This window comes from Hyperoodon ampullatus (genome assembly GCF_949752795.1).
Source record: "Hyperoodon ampullatus genome assembly, chromosome: 7".
NCBI classification, from domain to species: domain Eukaryota; kingdom Metazoa; phylum Chordata; class Mammalia; order Artiodactyla; family Ziphiidae; genus Hyperoodon; species Hyperoodon ampullatus.
The window spans coordinates 93,371,582-93,393,920 of record NC_136920.1 but is presented as its reverse complement, the minus strand read 5'-3'; the positions used below and the strand labels follow the sequence as shown (position 1 = coordinate 93,393,920).

The 22,339-nt window shown below is 37.5% G+C and overlaps 1 protein-coding gene across 1 annotated transcript in view; it reads left to right on the top strand.

The window, feature by feature from the left end:
• Window positions 1–2,795: 2,795 nt before the first annotated feature.
• Window positions 2,796–22,339, top strand: part of TBCEL (tubulin folding cofactor E like) — a gene marked incomplete at both ends in the record, with an annotated part of 48,437 nt that continues 28,893 nt past the window's right edge. Inside the window, 6 exons of the mRNA XM_079708526.1 lie at window positions 2,796–2,928; window positions 4,598–4,737; window positions 10,655–10,836; window positions 12,140–12,396; window positions 15,659–15,785; window positions 17,534–17,650. Of these exons, the coding sequence (XP_079564652.1) occupies window positions 2,796–2,928; window positions 4,598–4,737; window positions 10,655–10,836; window positions 12,140–12,396; window positions 15,659–15,785; window positions 17,534–17,650 (956 nt within the window). The remainder of the gene's footprint in view (window positions 2,929–4,597; window positions 4,738–10,654; window positions 10,837–12,139; window positions 12,397–15,658; window positions 15,786–17,533; window positions 17,651–22,339) is intronic.

Genomic DNA, 22,339 nt, shown 5'->3' with positions numbered 1-22,339 from the left:
TTAACTTGCATATGTTTCTAACCTCACCATCCCTCATATCAATTTTAATAATGTAATTGCCAGTTATTTAACCTGCAAAAGCCAGTTTATTTGGGAATAGCCAGAGGATTTGCAATTTGAGATATGCCAACTGGGGCAGACCACAGGCAAATCCAGAGAACAAGGAAGGGGAACTTGCTTTTATAGGGGAAATGAGGGGAGGGGGAGTGTGTTATAACCAAAGAGTCCATTGGAGGAAGCTGGGAGTCCAAAGTATGGAGGTTGGTTGGGCTGCTGTGGCCTCTGATTGGCTGGGCTGTCACTGAGCAAAGAGTTTTCTTCTTCCCGCTGGATAGTAAAGCAGGCAACACTTTCCTGTCAGAGATGTAGGCCTGCATCTCTTCCCGTTTGGAGTAATTAATGTTGCGTGGCAAGGGTGAGGGATCTGCCTATAGGTCTGTCCAGACTCCAGTTTTAGCTGAGGTTTCTTTAATTCCACACTCAGCTTGTCTATATTTAAATTGTGTATAAGATTATTGCCCTTGGATTGAAGAGGTTGGAGTTTAAGTGATTCTGAAGCTTCCAGTTAAAAGATGCTATTTAAACTCGGTGACTATTATTTTGACACTGACAGTTCAGCACCCTCCCACACACTTTTTATTCTTTTGAACTGCCAGTTGTATGGAAGATAGCAGTGTAACTTGTTTGACTTTTTGTTAACCATTTCTGAAAATTCTGTTGGCATTCTGCTTGAGACAGGTCTTTGATAAGAACTATGATGCCTGTTACTAGTGGCATAGCACCTGCTCTGTGTTATCTGCTGTTGGTGATGAGTTTACATTGAAAAAGAACCTTTCCACCTGAAAGTTCCTGGAGTCCTAGATGAACCCACACAGTTCACTTTTGACCCAGTGCTGGGATAGAGGACAGCAGCATATACTTACCACTCTGGATAGAAAGAACAAACTCTCTTGTCCTAAAACAGGCTCTGTTCTTAAGCTCCCAAATGATGACCCTGACCGAGGGCAGCCCTATATTTTCAAGGTAACTTGTGATATACTTGTTATGAAATGTATTACATAGTCTAAACTTTGATAAATTAAGTATAGGTAAAACTTCTGGACAAGTGCTCAGTGAGTGTCTGCTCTGTGTTCTAGGCATTTGTGAATTGATTTTACGAAGTACAATACTCGTGGTCCTGGTAGTAATCTAGAAAATGGGCCAAGTTTAAAGACCACTTTTATATTTATGCCCTTTTCAAATTCTTGTTACAAACCCAAGAGGAAAATTTTAGGTCATCCATAGTGGGAAAATTAAAGTAGAGAGAGGTTAGATAACTAGCTTATGTTTTACCCAGCTAGTAAATGACAGAGCCTAAGTTTTCTGTTTATGTGCCTTCTACCATACTACAACTTCCTCTTACAGTTAATAACATTTGTGTGTTTTAGAGCTTTACAAGAGCCCTGTAGTCTCAATAGTGCACTTGTACATTTTAGAGCTCTACAGTAATGCTGAACTCCAAGCAGTATAGATATTAATATCTTATTTTACAGAATAAGACGTTTGAGTCCCAGAGAAATACGCTGTCTTGCCTGATGGCACAGAACTATTAAGTGGTAGAACCGGGTGGGACTTAAACCCACTCCTGATCCTGAATCTTCTCTTTCTGATCAGCATACTGGAGGCTCGTGATTTTAGTTCTCAGCAACATTTATTGAGCCCTTACCGTGTGTAGTGTACTCTGCCAGATGCTGTGAATCAATACTGAAAAAGTAGAATCGCATAGCACTGCCCCCCTTCATAATGTAATGGTGGAGTTAGGACAATCGCATGAGAAAAATACCTAACATTCAGTATAATTAAACTGTATAAGCAAAAGTAAACCAGTGCAGCATAGTGAAGTAAATATATCACCACCAATGGTAAACAGTTTGGAGTACTATATGGGTAGTACCAAACAGCCTTTTAGAAGTTTTTTTAATGCTCATTCCTGCTGGTTTTTCCTAGGACCAGGTACCAGTAGTCATTCTCAGACTCTCCAGCTGTACTTGCTGCTTCTCTATAATCTATAACCGTATTCAGTTCTCTCCTATTTTAAGAGGAAAAATCTTGGCAATTGCCCCCAATCCTGTACTCTCTCCTGTTCCTGCCTACCTTATCAGCCCACCTTTTTCCTCCCCTTCTCACCAAAACTTCTCAAAATGTTGGCTATACACTTCACTCTCTGATCATCCCTTTTACTTTTCCGTCATGGCTTTGCTTCCTCTGCCTGTATCTTAAATATCAGTGTCCCAGAGAGTTCTAGTGCCCTACTATTCTTATTCATGATATTTCCTGATGAGGTCCAAATCTTCTCCTCTAGCTCACATTTCTCACCCAACTTCAGACTGTTCCCCTGAAAGAGAGGCCTCAGATTGAACATGTATAAAAGAGAATTCATCAGTTTCCTCCTTAAAACTAGATCTCTCCGTATTTTCTTTTTTCTTAGCTGTGTCACTAGTCACCTAGTCACCTTTACTAGAAACCTGGGGGTCAGCCTTGACTCCACCTTCCCCTCAGCCCCTATAACTCCTGAAAAGCTTGCTTTCTAAGTTGATCTTAAATCTATTTGTACTACCACTGAACCACTTTGGACCCTCATCATCTTTCCCCTGTATTTTTGCAGCATCTAACTCTTCTCCCTGCCTGTCTTATGTGTATGCAGTGCCTAGCTTAGTACCTTATAAATAATTGATTCTCAATAAATATTTCTTGTATGAGTAAATAAACAAATTTTGATGATTTCTTGGTTTCTTGTAGAATTTTAGGAAAGGAAGATGGATCAACCTAGTGGGAGGAGTTTTATGCAAGTATTATGTGAAAAATATAGTCCTGAAAACTTTCCTTACCGCCGTGGTCCTGGGATGGGAGTCCATGTCCCAGCCACACCTCAGGGCTCTCCTATGAAAGGTAAGAAAGATGGGGCCTAAAACATTTTTTTTACTGGAGCTTACTTAGGACATTAAACCAGAATATTGCCTTATTTGTAAATGATTCCCTTTATTTTGAATTATGAGTTGAATAGTCTTTCTCCCTTGCTATGATTTCAGTTGTTTTGAAAACCTGAAAGGATTTATTTTCCTGCAGATTGGCCAAAAGGCATTTTAGTTGCACTCATAGGGTGAGAGCAATATTTGACTGATAATATTTCAAGGAACTTGGAGGATGCAGATAGTACAAGCCTGGCCTGTACCCTCAGTGACCTTACAGCTTATTGGATTACAACATATTCACATTTACAAAAATATATAATAACACAAGGTAGTTTATATTGAGTCAAATGAACAGCACAGTGATGGGGAAAGAAATTTAGAGAGTTAATTTATATGATCAAGAAAGGGTTCAAAGCTGTGAGATTTGAACTAACCCTTCAAGAATGTAGAATTTGGTTAGAGAGGAGATAGACATTCTAGGAGGGGGATTATTATGTGAGCAAAGATCTACAACTAGAAACGTGCAAGGTGTGTTTTTGGTTTGCATTTTAGCTTAATGTTGTAATTAACTGTTAATTGGAAGTAGTTCTTTGTAGTGATGGGAGATGAATATTGAACAGTGTTTTAGTTCCTGTGTCCAGAGATTACTGAATGTTCATTATTTCTCAATGCAACTATCTTATCAATCCATATAAACTGAAACAGCAGAAAGAAGTGGACTTCTTACTTGGTTGTTTTTTTCGGGATCCACTCCCATTCTGAGAAAATTGATTCTGTGAAAAGTACTAAGTTGAAAGTTCATATTATTTGAGGCTTCCATTAATGAAATATACTTTTGTGAGCCTTGGCTTTATACCAAATGGGAAAAGAGTGGTTGAATTCTCATATTCATCCTTTTTATTAGAGATAGGAAGAGTGATTTTATTGACATATTTTTGAACAAGCAATAGTTTGACTGAATTCATTGAATGGTTTAAGACTCTAAAACATTTTCTCTCATTATAATTATATATTTTTAAAAGTCTAGTTTTCCTAAGGGACAAATTCTACATGGATATGAAAGGGGAATGATTGATGGACAAGTATGGGAGAAAGATATAGATTTTTAAATGGATCCACGTAAGCGAGGAAGATTCCTTGAGTGATATGAACTTGAAGAACAGAAGTGGTTTAGCAGATAGACTATCTAATGGTTTGAGATAATTTCCAAAGGCAACAAAAGGTGAAAATACAAATCAGACAGAAAAGAGCTATCCAGAATGATACTTTTGAACTAAATTAAAAAAAGAAAGAATTGAGGCCAATAAGAACACGGTGGTAGCCCTGACATGAATCACATGGATCTAGTGTCACATGATAAGGTGACAACATGGATGATGGTTCTGTTTTTGGTAGTTGAGATAAACAATGCTGCCAGGAGGTGAAGCCTCCAGGACTTTCTGGGGTACTGGTCTAGTACTTCTGATCTCCTGGGCCATATTTGGCTGTCTCCCCTTAGAATTCAGTACCCTTGGATTCCAACATATCTTGTATTTTCAAGGTCCTTGTGTAATTTCACACAATTTGATTTTGATTCCTGGTGGCTGAATGTATGTAGACAAGAATTAGGCTGACGTAGAAAGTATTTTGTTTCTCCCATGATTCAGATCGCCTCAACCTCCCAAGTGTACTGGTGTTGAACAGCTGTGGAATAACCTGTGCAGGAGATGAAAAAGAAATTGCTGCCTTCTGTGCTCATGTGTCAGAACTAGATCTTTCTGACAACAAACTCGAAGACTGGCACGAGGTAAAGTTTTTATACTGCTGCATTTTGGTGAAATGCAGCAATAACTCACTGTATCATTGTTTATGTTGTTACGTATGCTGCTGAATTCTGGTTCTCACTTGAGATTCTTCTCTGTATGTCTCAAGAGGAATAACTGACTCCTTCAACTGTTTCTATGGTGATTTTTCAATGAACTTTGCTATTGCTGATTTGTTTTTCATTAATGTGAAAAGCACTGAGGAACTTTATTCCAGGCATCAAGAGGTTAATAAGACCACAGAGGTTTAGATTGCTAACAGTGCATTAAATTCTCTACTGTTTCACTAGTTTACACATCCTGTGCCCATTCTCTGCTACTACTTCAACATTTATTACTATAAATTGACATAAAAATTACTGGAGCTCAAAACTAAGGTTATAAAAATATTTATTCTTGTTACTGAAATTTATTCCAAATCTTTTAGAACTTTTCCTTATTCTAAGTACACTGGTAACTTGACATAACTGATGCCTTTGACCTCAGAGTAACTGTAAACCAAGTTGCACAAATAAAAGTATTATGACATTCTCTCTTATTATTATATATAACATTACCTACCTGATTATAACATGACCTGATAGAAGCTACCCTTAAGAATAAGAGAAAAATAGTTCTTCCTACTTAATTTCCTGCCTTAATTTAGGTTCTTATTTCCTGTTTGGAGTATTGGAAAAGTGTCCTAATGGGTTTTCCTGACTCTGGTTTTACTCTGCTTCCTCTAAGCTAACCTTCTACAGTGCTGTCAGACTCCTTTTAATACATGAAGTGTGGTTATGAAACTCTCCTGCTTCAAGTCCCTTAGCTGCTTTTCACCACCTACAAACTATGGTCTGAACTCTCTAAGTGTGACCCTCTATCATACAGCCCTTTGCTATTTCTAGAGTTTTATCTCCATCTTTAGCCATGTGCTTTTCTTGCAGCTCATGATAAATCTGGACATGAAAAGCTTCCTTGCTTTTATTCATTCTAAATCTCCTGTTCTCTTTCTCCTCTGTCTACCCAATTGCTTCCTATGTATCTTTCAAGACTTGGCCCAAGTTGCTGTTCCTCTCAAACTTTCCCTGACTCTCACTCAGACAGAATTAGATTATCCTAACACCTGTATCATGTTGCTATAAAGGGATTCATTACAATGTAGCACAATCACTTGCTTACTTGACAGTTTTCCTACTAGACCATGAGCTTATCCAGGGTTTTGTTTTTTATCATCAGCACTGGCATTCTAGGCATTCAAATGTTTGCTGAATGCCTTAATGAATAAATGATTGTATCTTAAGGTTTGATCAGGCCCACTTGTTCTAACTTTTCCTGTGATCTTAAGACATTCACGTAATCCTTTATCATCCATAAGACAGGACTGTTGATAAAATTAATCATTGAGACACTTGGTAGATATTAAATATGATACAGGTTCTAAGACAGCTTTCTTGTTTAAGAAAAATCTATCTATAACCCATTTTTCTTTAGCTTTTCTTATATTCATCTATTTCATAATCTTGTTTAATCTGGTATCTGTGCTACCAGTTATATTTCCTATTTTTATTAAGATGTTTACCAAAATTCTTTGAGATGCACGTCACTTGATTTCTAAGTCATGTGTTAATATATACAGATTTACTTGGCTGTTCCAAGAAACAATCTCTATTTGTCCATGTAGTTATTCATTGAGTTACTTATCCAAACAACTGTTATAGTTCACTGTTCAACAAATTACAATCTGTGCCTTCTGGGTCCTTTGAGATGCTGAATTGACATGCATGCTCTGTCCACATGCACAGATGCAAAGAGAACGACCTTGCTCATCCTCCTTCTCTACAGTTCCCTCAGGAGTCCTCCTGAGCCTCTGGTGAGATTTCTGACCTGCATGGGTGACAAGTCAGACCAGCTCTTACCCTGAATCATTTCAGCTCCTATGTTCACAGGCTGATTCCCCTAAATTTATTTCTTTGGGAGTAAAAACTTCATAAAGGTGTTGTGCTTTGTGTTTTGACCTATACTTTGACCACATACATAAGCTTTTGCTAACTGGTAGAAACAGTTTAATAGTGATATAGTTGCTACCTCAGAAGAACAATGTGTGTCAACATGGATCAGAACACAAGAGTTTACACTAGGTAATTCAGTCTTTTCTCTGCTTAGACAAAGGTCTCCACTGAATATTTTCCAGCTCACATTGACAGATACAGCCAGAGGGTCACATGTTTATTTGTACTCTCTTGGTGCTAGGTTTGTGTATTCCTGTAAGTACCCTATAGTCTGATTTCAGGCAGTTTTCAAATGAATGTTTGTTGCTGCTACCTTTCAGGTTTCCATTTATTTTTGTTTTCATCATTCCTTTATGTTTTGTCCTTAGCCTTAACTGTAGTTGGTCCCAATCTTCTAGAATATATATCAGAACACACAGAGATGGGAGAAGTACTGACAACGAAAGAATATTGATTTTTAGGATTGATTAAACTCTTTGCCAAGCTGCAAAATACCTCACAGGCACAGTTTTAAGACATTACATTTCAACCCATTGCAACCCATGTATTTGATTACCCAGAATATCATTTGTCCCTGGCCATTAACTAAGTTTATTTCAGCCAGTATTTGATATACCAACGTGGAACAGAATAATCTAGTTGGTTCTTTTAGTGTTTTTGAATGATCTCTAATGTTATGAGTATCTTCTTTTATAGTTTAAACTACTGGCTGCTTTATATTCAGAGACTAATATAAATATGAGTGAGAAGTGTAATACTTTGGGGAGAGGCAAAGATTTGTCTCCGTCCATCTAAAACTGGGCATCTATGTATAAAAAAAAAATGACGCATTTTTTAGCTTTTGATTTGAATTTTTTGGCTAAGTAGATTTTTGTCTGACTTTTCCCAAGGTACCTCTTTTTTCCTCGTTTCCTTATCAAAACCATTTTATAAAAGACATTACACTAAGCAGTTGAGAGGAGGGAGGAATTCACCATGGGTGAGATAGAGAATAGCTTGGGTATAAATTACAGATTGTTATCTTACTACCCTTTCCCCATTTTTCTTAAAACTTTAGTTTCTTCCTTTTCAAAAGTGAGAGTAGAGGGTCCTCTATTAAATCATAGAGTTTTGAAGATCTAAAAGATGATCTAAGTTCATCTCCATGTTTCTGCACATGAGTGTCCTGAACTCACTCCAGCTAGAAGCGTCTTTATTTTTAGAATTTAAAAAAGAGAAGTCAGTATACTGCCCTAGACACTCACTGAATAATAATGGCCTTTACTATTAAGACATTTTCTACCATGAATAAATTTACCTGTGTAATGAATACAGTATTTTCCAGAATATTATCATTAATTTAAGGTTACACAAAATCCTTTTTAATTTTAACCTTTTAAAGAAAATATTTACTTCTAACATACATTATTTTTCCTGCTTGGATTATTAAACTATAGTCCAATTTTATCTTTTTTAGGATATTCTAGGGCTGATGAGTCATTATTTTAAATCTTTATTCTCATTGGACAGTAGTGCAGATGCAGACTATGCAGAAGATCACATCATGTATCTGCTAGCCTTGGGAATTCTTTCAGAAATTGCTTCAGAGACTCTGATAGTATCCACTTTGGGGGGTGTTTTCTTCTTTATTACAAAAATAAAATATAAAGGGTTGTGGTTAGTAAAGGTTTATGTGTTGTTTACTTAACTAGGGTTGTACCTATAATTAGCAGTTATTCTCCATGCTGTAGTTGGAGCACAATTCCTTTTCATCTTTTTTTTGCCCTTAAAAGAGGTGAAGCATAGCTAGTCATCATCTTATGTATGAAAGGCCTTCATATATTGGTATCCAGGTGGTAGACTGCAGTGAAGGATTGGTCCTTGTGTGGACTGTTTAGCTGTGTTGTGGCCACACACTAAACTCCAAATCCTAGCCATATATCACACATATGCTTGTTACCATTTGGTCACAGAAGAGACCAAACAGGAGAATATATGCTGACTGGTATGAGTCTCTTACATTTTAAACTGAAGCCTAGTATATTTTCCTCTGAAAGATAGCTTAGTTATTCATTTATAAAATGAAAATAAATACGGTACTACTTCAGAGGATGTGTTAGAATAGATGAACTAGTGTATGTGAAGACCATTCCCTCTGAAATACTTCTCCGAACCTCCTTGGAATTAATTTACTTCTCACTGATTTTAGAGCTCCTAAACTGTACGTTACATAGTACACAAACCTAATGTAAAGTGCAGACTCCCTTTTCTTTCTCCCCATAGTCCTCGACACTAGATACATTTTTGTCATTACCTATGGAGCTCTGAAAAGAAACAGGTATTCAGGTCCGAACCATGAAGCTCGTCCCACCTGTGAAGCTTCTGATTCAGTAGTTTATGGTGGCTCCTGGGAACCAGTATATTTTTTAAATTCTACTAATGATTTTAAATATGACATATTTAAATAAATGTGATATGACATATAATCAGGGTTGAGATACTGGTTCATACTGTACATATCCTATTAGTCATAGTTACATTTATTAAATGGTTTTGTGCCATTAATTTAATCAACAAACGTTAAGTGCCCACTTTGCAGTAGTGAACCAGGTAAGTACTATCCCTGCTTTTACATTCTCTTGGGCAGTCGGTAAGGAAACAAGTTTCTAAAATACATACCAATCACTGTTAAGTACTTTACACATGTATCTCATCTAATCCTACCAACAATACTGTAAAATAGATGGGAACTGTTTTCTCTAGTTTACAAATAAGGAAACTGAGATTTGGAAAGGTTAAGTAACTTGTCAAACCACACAGCTAGGAAGTGTTAGAACCTGGTTTGAGTCCAGGTTTTCTGATTCTAAAACCAATCCTAACTATTCTGTTCTACTCCTTTTCTCATAACTTTTAGTTACCATGTTGCCTGGCTGATTGATGCTTAGTACATTTACTGGGCTTCTAGTGTTTATATCGTACTTGTTTAAGCTAGTTCTTCATGTTTTCTGGTTATATTTATGATTTACTTGTTGTGGTGTATTGGAAAGAACAGTGGCTCCGATTTTCAAATCCTAGATTTGCCTTTTGTGACTCTGAAACCTTACTCAAATTATTTAACATCTCCGAGCCTCAGTTTCCTCATTTATTAAAATAAAAGAATATTGGTTATCTTGCAAGTTGTTTTGAGAATTTAGTGAAATAAGTTATATTTTTAAAACCTAGTACAATGCAGAGCAAATAGTTAAGGTCAGTAAACAGTAAAGCTCATTTCCTTTTTTTTTTGTTCTGTCTACCAAGTTGCTAGCTAAATCATTAAATTGATGATCATGTTTTCTCTTTTGTAATGTAGTTACGGATGCTTTTATTTCTGAGTAAATATAATTTAAAGTTTGGTACATCTTTGAACCAAGCCAAAACTGTTTTCTAAGAGATTGTGACTATGTGATCAATTTTGAATACCTGAATTGTTACCGTGTAGTCTTTAATAAACCTTCAATTAGCCTTAATATTCTACTGAGGATGGAAGGAAGGAAATATTCAAAGAGAATTACTGTACATGACCCAATCCCAGCTCTTTAAAACTTGTAGCCTAAAATGTCATCTAAATGATCTTTTCTCCAAAATATCATGTAGTGATATCGAAGAGAATACTATACAGAGTAGAATCAAAAACTTTGCCAAAGGTAACATGGAAAATTTTTCTTTTCTACCATTAATTTTCAGTTATGCTACTATTTCATAGAAAGAGATTAAATTATTTGCCATGATTTGTCACAATTATTTATGCCTCTCTGCGGGTACCATCACTAAATAATACTCCATAATGCAAATGGCCCTTTGCCTGGAGACCCACTCACTTCGGTTTTCTTGAGTATGATTGTTGTTTAAAAGCTCTGATTACTGCCTGATATGCTTTTCCTTTTTTTCTCCACAGGTCAGTAAAATTGTGTCAAATGTTCCCCAGTTGGAGTTTCTAAACCTGAGTTCCAACCCTCTGAATTTATCGGTTTTAGAAAGAACGTGTGCTGGGTCCTTCTCCGGGGTTCGAAAACTTGTTCTCAACAACAGCAAAGCTTCTTGGGAGACAGTCCACACGATACTGCAGGAGTTACCAGAGTAAGCCCAGAGAGCATGATGGAGAGGGAGCCATGTTGCCGTCTGTGTTAGTACATAGAGTTACTGCTGGTCTCCCATCTCAGAAATACTAGAACTGCAGATTGAATGGAGAATGAGGTTAGAAAAATGAAGTAATTAAATGAGGCTGTGAGGGTAATCTAGTAGCATTTTCATTGGAATACTTGTTCAGTGTTGGGTAGCACCAAGACATGGGATATGTCATCCTTTGGCGAGAAGATATCCCTGAGAAGCACTTATCGTTTCGAGATCAACCCAGCCTTTTTCCATTTTAATCTTCTGATTACCTGATTCCAGAATTTTGCCTTAGCACTTTTCTTTGGGACGAAAAAAAAATCATAGTGTCTCTAAAATATATTAACACTCAGATGATTAAGTGCCTAGCTTGCATGATGGGAAAATGGACCTAGTATTCCTTTCAATAATTTAAGCAGGAAATTGTACTTTTGTTTGTCAGCTTAGAAATGCTCTGTTATGTTTTGCTTGTATCTATCTTTGTATATGCACATAAATATTAAAAGGAAGTAGTTTAAAGAAATATATGAAGCTGTAGTCTCCTCGACTGTCTAAATATGGAAATTATGAAAGCCTTTCAGAATCTGGTCTCAGCTTACTCATTCCATCTTAGTTTCTCCCTCTCCCTCTAATGAGATTGGTTTTCTCACTGCATGCAACATCTAACATGGCGTGGAATGAGCTTTTAAATCCCAGTTCCACTTACTATCCTTATGACCTTTGATAAGCTCTTGTCTATAAAATGAACATAATTGTCTATAAAATTGTAGAAATAGAAGTACAGTCTATAAAGCACCTGCACAGGACCTGACACAGGGTAGGAATTCAATAAATGATAGTTATTACTCCTTTTTCTAAATACTTGTTCATGTTGTTCCTGGAATTTCCTTCTGTGTCCTCTCAATTTGCCCAAGTCTACCCCTCCTTCAAGGCCATGCACCCTTTCCTGACTATTCCAACCACAATTTCAATCCTATTCCTATACGAAGTACTGTTGTACTTACAGTTAGTGCTGCTTCATTTAGCACTTATTTACTTAAGCACAAAATTAATTTAGTACTGGGTTATATCATTCTCTGCTGTTTTATGTATTTTAGGTTTTGTCTTCCCAGCTGTATTTTAAGCTTCAGAAAGACATTTGTAATTTTCTCTACAACACCTAGCAGAGTCTCATACATAGTAGGCGCTTATTTATTGAATGACTGAAAATAGGTGCAGAGTAGAAACTTAACTGCTTTAAACAATGAAATATTTCCTTTTTTCTCTGCAGTTTGGAAGAGCTCTTCCTGTGCCTTAATGACTATGAAACAGTGTCTTGTCCTTCTATTTGCTGTCCTTCTCTTAAGCTACTACATATAACAGACAATAACCTCCAACACTGGACTGAAATACGCAAGTTAGGAGTTATGTTTCCTTCACTGGATACCCTCGTCCTGGCCAACAACCATTTGAATGCTATTGAGGAGCCTGATGATTCATTGGCTAGGTTGTTTCCTAATCTGCGATCCATCAGCCTCCACAAGGCAGGTGAGGAACAGGCTTGTTCTCATTCTACATGCAGATTGATCTGAACTTATGCATGAAATACAGTGAAAGTGCATTTCTGTCAGTCACAGCTCTGCCTTCTTACCGGATGAATTTCAAGAGTGACATGCAGATGCCTCTTTTTAAAAAATAAATTTATTTATTTAATTTATTTATTTTTGGCTGCGTTTGGGTCTTCGTTGCTGCGCACGGGCTTTATCTGCTTGCGGTGAGCGGGGGCTACTCTTCACTGCGGTGCGCGGGCTTCTCATTGTGGTGGCTTCTCTTGTTGCGGAGCTCGGGCTCTAGGCATATGGACTTCCGTAGCTGTGGCTTGCAGGCTCAGTAGTTGTGGCTTGCGGGCTCTAGAGCACAGGCTCAGTAGTTGTGGCACACGGGCTTAGTTGCTCCGTGACATGTGGGATCTTCCCGGACCAGGGCTCGAACCTGTGTCCTCTGCACTGGCAGGCGGATTCTTAACCACTGCGCCACCAGGGAAGCCTGCAGATGCCTAATGATTAGCTAAGTTTAATGCATTCATTTCCATAAATGCTCTGATAAATATCAGTATTTATCAAATATTTGTTTGGCATAGCATTATATTAGCTATTAATGTTTTGTATATTAAAGAGGTCATGCTATGAAAGGAGTGAAATGAAATTGATGAATTGGATAGTAAAAGGCGGGTAAAAAGAGTACAGAGAATTACAGACTAGACTGTTTTGTCTTGATTTAGGTTGAGGAATCCCAACCTGCTATGGCTTTCAAATTCTCACATTCCTTTTCTAGTGTTTACATATAATTGACTACCAGTTTGTTGCCATCTGATTCTGTATATCACAGGAATGAATATTTTAGCCTATTTTTAAAAATTAATAAGCCTTATTTTTTACAGTCTTTATATTCACAGCAAAACTGAGCAGAGAGTACACAGAGCTCCCGTATACTCCCTGCCCTACATGGGAACAACCTCCCCTGCTATCAACATCCCAGCACCTAAGTGACATCTTTCAGTTTACCTGCATTGACACGTCATCATCCAAAGGCCATGGTTTACATTAGGGCTCACTCCTGGTGTTGTACATTCTGCGGGTTTTGACAGATCTGTAATGACACACATTGTAGTATTGTACATAATATATAGTTTACTGCCCAAACCATCTTCTGTGCCCATTCATCCCTCCCTCCCCCCTAATCCCTGGCAAAGACTTATCTTTCTGCTATCTCCATAGTTTTGCCTCTTCCAGAATGTCATATGGTTGGAATCATACTGGCTTCTTTCACTTACTATTACATATTTAAATTTCCTCCATGCCTTTCATGGCTTAATAGAATGTTCCTTTTTTAGCACTAAATAATATTCCACTGTCTGGATGTACCACAGTTTATTTATCCACTCACAAACTGAAGGACATCATGATTGCTTCCAAGTTTTGGTTTAATTAATAAAGCTGCTGTAAACCTCCATGTGCAGGTTTTTGTGTGGACATAAGTTTTCAGTTCATTTGGGTGAATAACAAAGAGTGCAGTTGCTAGATCATATGGTAAGAGTACGTGTAGTTTTGAAATAAGCTGCTGAACTCTTTTCCAAAGTGGCTGTATCATTTTGCATTGCACCAGCAATGGATGAGACTTCCTGTTGCTCCACATCCTTTTTTTTTTTTTTTTCAGTTTCAACATTTATTAGCATCTTGCTTCCTGTATTTATCCCCCATACTGTTTTTCCTTTGGGGGAAATATTTTAAAAGCAAATCTCAGCAGTCATGTAATTTCAGCCTTAAAATCTTCAGTATGTATCTTTAACAGATAAAACATACTCTCTTAATCTACAACAACCCTCTTACCTGCACCTGATTTTTTTCTATTGTTCCTTTCTACATTTATGTTGCTCCACATCCTTGACAGCATTTGGTGCTGTGAGTGTTTTGGCCTTTGGCCATTCTAATATGTGTATAGTGGTATCTCGTTGTTTTAATTTGCATTTTCCTGATGGCATATGATGTGGAACTTCTCATATGCTTTACTTGCCATCTGTGTATCTTCTTTGGCGAGGTGCCTGCTCAGGTTTTCCACCCATTTTTTAATCGGATTGTTCATTTTCTTGTCGTTGAGTTTTAAGTGTTCTTTGTATATTTTATCAGTATGCCTTTAGCAAATGCATTCTCCCAGTGTATGGATTTTCTTCTCATTCTCTTGGTATTGTCTTTCGGCCTATTTTTAAAACAACTACCTAAGTAAAAATAATTCTGACCTATAACTGAAAAAACATGAACGGTTTATTCCACCACGGAGATTATAAGGGCAGGAATTAAGTCTTAAAAACAAGTGATTTGCATAAGGAAGCTGTTTATTTCAGAACTTGACATCCCTTGAGCTAACTCTATTCTTCCTCCTAAATGGCAATGCCATTCTGAAGGGAAGAGGACAGTGACCTGGGATAGTTTTGCACCAGGGTCCTCACAAACTGCTCCTCTGCCTTTACCCTTGCTGAAGGTTGATAGAAATAGGAAGGGACTACATTGTTTTCTGCAGTGGATTTAATGTGTTGTAAAACTGACCAGCTTCATTATTACAGGGATATTTTTCCTACCAGTGCCAAGTATTGACTTGACTTGGATGATACATTTGTTCACAGCTATAGGAAGAGTTTCCTTTTAGGTGTGAACAATCTTAATTTGTTTCATGTTTTCCTACCCAAGGGTTCAGTTTTTTTGTTTTTGATTTTGTTTGTTTGTTCTAAATTTTGAACCTATTTTCCCTGTCCCCAAAATGAGGACAGTTGAAAGATGATATTTAGTTTCAGGTTCTATTGACCTTGCCCATTTTAGTGTTCGTTAGGTAGAAATTTACTCTGGCAGTGTCCACTCTGATCAACAGTTATGTTCTCTGAGTCTCTGTCTGTTGAAAGAGTTGATCACATCACTTTTTCAATTATGTAATCATGGCATCCATCCTGCTTATTAAACCACCAGTGACCCCCTTTACCAGCCATTTGGGTGGAGAATCAGTAGATGAGAGGATGTTGGAGAATAAAGGGCGTCCCTTGAGCACTGGGATCACAGGGATAAGAGAGGTTACAGGGAAGTTTTTATGGTGTTTTATTCCATTCTTTCCTTGGATAAAGAAAAATTTCAGGATCTCTAACTAGTTTATGATCATTTTAACATTTCAGAACCTATTAATGGAAATAAATTTTTTTGCTATGTTTATCTTCTCATTTGTGTGCTTTTCTGGATTTACTTAAACAATATATTTCTCAAATTAGGTTTGCAGTCCTGGGAAGACATTGACAAACTAAACTCATTCCCTAAACTTGAAGAAGTGAGGTTGTTAGGAATTCCTCTTCTTCAACCATATACCACCGAGGAGCGAAGGAAATTGGTAGTAGCCAGGTCTGTTGTACTGATTATTCTGCTTTCTTTTCTCGGGGCTTTGTTGTTTCATCAAAGGACTAATGTACTGTTTGGGGGTGAGAGGAGCACACTGTATGTTTATCCATCTCTAGAATAGACTGCTTAAAGGAGCCGCTTCTGTAGCTCCAAATCCTAGAGGAAAAGGAATGCAATATGATGAGAAAAATGTGAAATATAATGGATCTGCCAAGACCACTGAAAAATTCCCTCACAAATCTATTCTATTTTTATACTTTTCAATATTTACAATATTTGAAATCCTGTTTTGGGTCATGAAGAAAAAAGTAGGTATAATAGGGAATCAACTCTATTTTAGTTACCCTTATTTTCTGTGTTAACATAGAAGTCATTTAAAGTGTAAATACCTGAAAATTGGGCTGTTTCATTAGTGTAAAACTTAAGACAGTAGCATCTGTGGGTTTTTTTTTTGCGGTATGTGGGCCTCTCACTGTTGTGGCCTCTCCTGTTGCGGAGCACAGGCTCCGGATGCACAAGCCCAGCGGCCATGGCTCACGGGCCCAGCCGCTCCGCGGCATGTGGGATCCTCCCAGACCGGGGCACGAACCCATTTCCCCTGCACCGGCAGGCGGACTCTCAACCACTGCGCCACCAGGGAAGCCCTGTGTTTTCTTCTTCAATGTAGATTGACTTAAACGTGACCACCATGCTGTTACCTTCTTCCTCTGACTCCCCTGCCTTTCGTGTCTCAGCCTCTGCCTCCCCCAGGCTACTGAAATGTCCCATGAGGGTTTATTTTTGTCTGTGTCTTTAGCACCAGTAAAGCTTGACTAAGATGTAAAGGGCCACGAAGTTTTGATTTGTTCTCTCATGTACTATACATAGTAGTTTTGACAGGGGAACAGTAGGCTTTAAGGTTCCCTAAAGAAGAGTGGTTCTATAAACCACTTTGATCTTTCTGACCAACTAATACCTACCAGATCTTTACCGCTTTCCAGTTCTTAACATACACAGTATATCCCACTGAAGAAATAAATTTCAGCATACTTTTCTTCTACGAAGAGTAAGTCTTGCAGGCCTTGTAGTTTATTTTCTTTACGCAGTTCTTTTGTAAATATAATAAATGAATTCCTGAACTATATGACCAACTTGTACTGACTGCTTTGTAGACCTGTGCTGTCCAGTATGGTACCATCAGCCATGGGTGACTTTTGAGCACTTGAAATCATGGCTAGTCTGAATTGAAATGTGCCGTAAGTGAAAAAGACACACTGGATTTCAAACACTTTATATGAAAAAAGAACATTTAAGTATTAAATTAAGAACATTTAAGTATCTTAGTTATTTTTTGAGTATTGATTATAGATTGAAATGATTGTATCCTGGATATATTGGGTTAAATATAATATACTATTAAAATTAATCTTACCTGTTTTATTTTTACTTTTTAAAATACGGCTACTAGAGAATTTAAAATTATATGTGTGGCTTGCACGATACTTAAGTTGGACCGTGCTGCCTAGGATCTTATTTTGAAAGGTGAGGTATGGTTATAAAAGGTCAGTTGTCACATCCAAAAATGAATCTTTAGATATTTTTGGTCCTTTTATTTTATACTACGTTAGTTCATGCTGGTAGTTGTACACAAGCAGAGCTACATCAAATGAGTCCTTTCAAGAGAATAAGACTGGGCCTCAAACCAGTAATTTTATTTCTAAGGCTAAATATTTTTATTATCTTAAAATGTCTCTTTTGCTTTTTATTTATAGATTGCCATCGGTTTCCAAACTTAATGGCAGTGTCATCACTGATGGTGAGCGCGAAGATTCTGAGAGATTTTTTATTCGTTACTATGTGGATGTTCCACAGGGAGAAGTGCCATTCAGGTAAAAATCCCTCATCAGCTTAGCAGCACTTTAGCAAGTACTGAGGCAACCTAAGAACTATTGCTTTAGAGCAAAATCCAATAATTTGTTGTTGGACTCTCTTAGAGAACTTTGGTGATAGGTTAAAAAATAAAGGAAGAAACGCAAAAAGCAAATGTGCTTTATCTCATTTTCCACAGTGTATTTCTTCTAGCCTTGCACTTGTATTAAGAATGGTTGGGTAAGTACGTATTTGACTACTTCTCGTAGTTCCCACTCCAGGTTCCTTATCATCAGTTCCTTTTTGATCCTCTTCTCCAGGAGCACGTTTTCACCCACCCCCCAAATTGGTTTCTTCTTTCACATTGCACCTGCTTTTAAGATATACTATGTTCTGCAGTTTGGAAGATTTGACAAATGTGCACGAGGTTTAGAGAATATGAGAAAGGGACTCGAAAATAGACTCCTGAGGAAATATTAAAGGAATTAGGATGGTTGAGTAGGAATAGAAATGCTGAGGCCTAAATTAGTACCTTTAAGTATATGAAAAGTAAATATGTATTGTTTGGTGAGAAACTACCTTTAATATTCTGTAAATGTAAAAGGAAATGTAGCAGATATGATATACGTAAATATAAGGGAAAAAAAGACCCCCCCAAACAGGTTTCTGGGTGTTGGAAACTAGAATCAGTTACCCCCAAATTTGTATTCTTTTCTTAATGACTTTAAGAATAATACGAAATCCCATTCGGCAGGAGGAGTTTCAAACCAACAAGATGCAAGTTAGGACTAAATGTGAGTCAAATCACACTCTGGTTATAAATTTCTTTTGTCCTTCTGGTTACAAATTTCTGTGATTCGAATTCCTTCTTATTGAACATTATTTTATCCCAAAGTTCTCTATTATTTACAGACTTTAAGGGGGTCGCCATTCTATAAGGCTCAACCAGTGCTGTGTAAAAATATCTGTGCTATTATCAGTAGAATTTTAAAGCTTAAGCGTTTAAAAAATATTAGACAAATTAAGGAAGGATTTTGAAGCTAACCTTTTAAAATTAGCTAAGAACAGCTAGGTAGGGAGAGATATGACTGCCTTTTTAACACAACCCAGAAATGTTAGGTTAAACCACATGAAAATTTTTGGGGGTTAATAAAAATGGTCTGATAACTATAGTTTTCATTTGATTCAATCTAACATATTAATAGAAGAAGTAAATATTCTGGCTTTGAGCATACGTCTGTCATTATAGTTTACTTATCTTCCAGTCTGCTACAGGAAGTAGTATATACATAGGCAGTAAATTGTTTCTGTCCCTGATGGCATAATTATCCTAAAGTGCATTTATGCCTCTGTAGTAGTGTGCTTGAATGCATGTCATAGAAATCATCTTTAATCAGGGGAGGTCTTTACTGGAGGGATATTGAGAAACTAAAAGAATTGCTAGGTGGGCTAGAGAACCCGGTTTAGACAGGAACCAAGGGAGGCAAGGATAGCCAAGGTTTCGACTTACAGTCTTTTTTTTTTTTTTGTGGTACGCGGGCCTCTCACTGTTGTGGCCTCTCCCGTTGCGGAGCACAGGCTCCGGACATGCAGGCTCAGCGGCCATGGCTCACGGGCCTAGCTGCTCCGCAGCATGTGGGATCTTCCCAGACCGGTGCACGAACCTGTGTCCCCTGCATCGGCAGGCGGACTCTCAACCACTGCGCCACCAGGGAAGCCCTACAGTCTTTTTTATATATTTCTGTTGGCACTACAACACTAGACTTAACCACTGAACACTTGCAGCCATGTCATGGATTTTTGATTTCCCCATAAGTGCTGAAAATAATCTCTCGCTGACCTTTGCTTCATTCCCTAAGGGTCAAAACTATGCATCTGACCAATTGATTGGGTATGTTTAAGGCATGTGCCCACACTCTGTCTCCCAAGAGATAGGGAAGACAGATTATCTTCTCCACTTTGGCTTCTGCAATAAGAGGTAGAATCTTGCTTCCCCTGATCTTGGGACTTCCCCCCAAATAGGAACAACTCAGCAAAAAGAATGTCTACTATAGTCTGACACTTTGACTTTCCCCATAGTTATATATTAAAAATTATTCGTACCTATCCTAATAAGTTCCTTGTATAAATGAAAACACATTTCTCTCTCCCTGAAATGGGATAACCTATTCTAATCCTACATAGACTGTGAGCAATTAGCTACTGCCAAAGATTTATACAGTCAAGGTGTTTTACTTACCACTCTGGCCTTGCTGCCTGTTTATGTAATTATGCCTCCTTTCTCACTCACTAGTAGTTAGAGGCCACTGCTTGGTCTCTTCCTTCCTTCTTTTTTTTTTTTTTAATTCTTATTAGTCATCCATTTTATACACATCAGTGTATACATGTCAATCCCAATCTCCCAATTCATCCCACCACCACCCACACCCCCCGCCACTTTCCCTCCTTGGTGTCCATACGTTTGTTCTCTACATCTGCGTCTCAATTTCTGCCCTGCAAACCAGTTCATCTGTACCATTTTTCTATGTTCCACATATATGTGTTAATATACGATATTTGTTTTTCTCTTTCTGACTTGTTTCACTCTGTATGACAGTCTCTAGATCCATCCACATCTCTACAAATGACCCAATTTCGTTCCTTTTTATGCCTGAGTAATATTCCATTGTATGTATGTACCACATCTTCTTTATCCATTCGTCTGTGGATGGGCATTTAGGTTGCTTCCATGACCTGGCTATTGTAAATAGTGCTGCAATGAACATTGGGCTGCATGTGTCTTTTTGAATTATGGTTTTCTCTGGGTATATGCCTAGTAGTGGGATTGCTACGTCATATGGTACCTCCATTTTTAGTTTTTTAAGGAACCTCCATACTGTTCTCCATAATGGCTGTATCAATTTACATTCCCACCAACAGTGCAAGAGGGTTCCCTTTTCTCCACACCCTCTCCAGCATTTGTTGTTTGTAGCTTTTTTGATGATGCCCATTCTAACTGGTGTGGGGTGATACCTCACTGTAGTTTTGATTTGCATCTCTCTAATAATTAGTGATGTTGAGCAGCTTTTCACGTGCTTCTTGGCCCTCTGTATGTCTTCTTTAGAGAAATGTCTATTTAGGTCTTCTCCCCATTTTTGGATTGGGTTGTTTGTTTTTTTAATATTGAGCTGCATGAGCTGCTTATATATTTTGGAGATTAATTCTTTGTCCGTTGATTCGTTTGCAAATATTTCCTCCCATTCTGAGGGGTTTCTTTTCGTCTTGTTTATGGTTTCCTTTGCTGTGCAAAAGCTTTTAAGTTTCATTAGGTCCCATTTGTTTATTTTTGTTTTTATTTCCATTACTCTTAAGAGGTGGATCAAAAAAGATCTTGCTGTGATTTATGTCAAAGAGTGTTCTTCCTATGTTTCCTATAAGAGTTTTATAGTGTCCCATCTTACATTTAGGTCTCTAATCCATTTTGAGTTTATTTTTGTGTATGGTGTTAGGGAGTGTTCTAATTTCATTCTTTTACATGTAGCTGTCCAGTTTTCCCAGCACCGCTTATTGAAGAGACTCTCCTTTCTCCATTGTGTATCCTTGCCTCCTTTGTCATAGATTAGTTGAACATAGGTGCGTGGGTTTACCTCTGGGCTTTCTATATCTTGTTCCATTGATCTATAGTTCTGTTTTTGTGCCAGTACCATATTGTCTTCATTACTGTAGCTTTGTAGTATAGTCTGAAGTCAGGGAGTCTGATTCCTCCAGCTCTGCTTTTTTCCCTCAAGACTGCTTTGCCTATTTGGGGTCTTTTGTGTCTCCATACAAATTTTAAGATTTTTTTGTTCTAGTTCTGTAAAAAATGCCATTGGTAACTTAATAGGTATTGCATTTAATCTGTAGATTGCTTTGGGTAGTAGAGTCATTTTCACAATGTTGATTCTTCCAATCCAAGAACATGGTATATCTCTCCATCTGTTTGTATCATCTTTAATTTCTTTCATCAATGTCTTATAGTTTTCTGCATACAGGTCTTTTCTCTCCTTAGGTAGGTTTATTCCTAGGTATTTTATTCTTTTTGTTGCAGTGGTAAATGGGAGTGTTTCCTTAATTTCTCTTTCAGATTTTTCATCATTAGTATATAGGAATGCAAGAGATTTCTGTGCATTAATTTTGTATCCTGCAACTTTACCAAATTCATTGATTAGCTCTACTAGTTTTCTGGTGGCATCTTTAGGATTCTCTATGTATAGTATCATGTCATCTGCAAACATTGACAGTTTTACTTCTTCTTTTCCAATTTGTATTCCTTTTATTTCTTGTGATTGCCATGGCTAGGACGTCCAAAACTATGTTGAATAATAGTGGTGAGAGTGGACATCCTTGTCTTGTACCTGATCTTCGAGGAAATGCTTTCAGTTTTTCACCATTGAGAATGATGTTTGCTGTGGGTTTGTCATATATGGCTTTTATTATGTTGAGGTAGGTTCCCTCTGTGCCCACTTTCTGGAGAGTTTTTTTTCATAAATGGGTGTTGAATTTTGTCAGAAGCTTCTTCTGCATCTATTGAGATGATCATATGGTTTTTCTTCTTCAATTTGTTAATATGGTGTATCACATTGATTGATTTGCTTATATTGAAGAATCCTTGCATTCCTGGTATAAACCCACTTGATCATGGTGTATGATCCTTTTAATGTGTTGTTGGATTCTATTTGCTAGTATTTTGT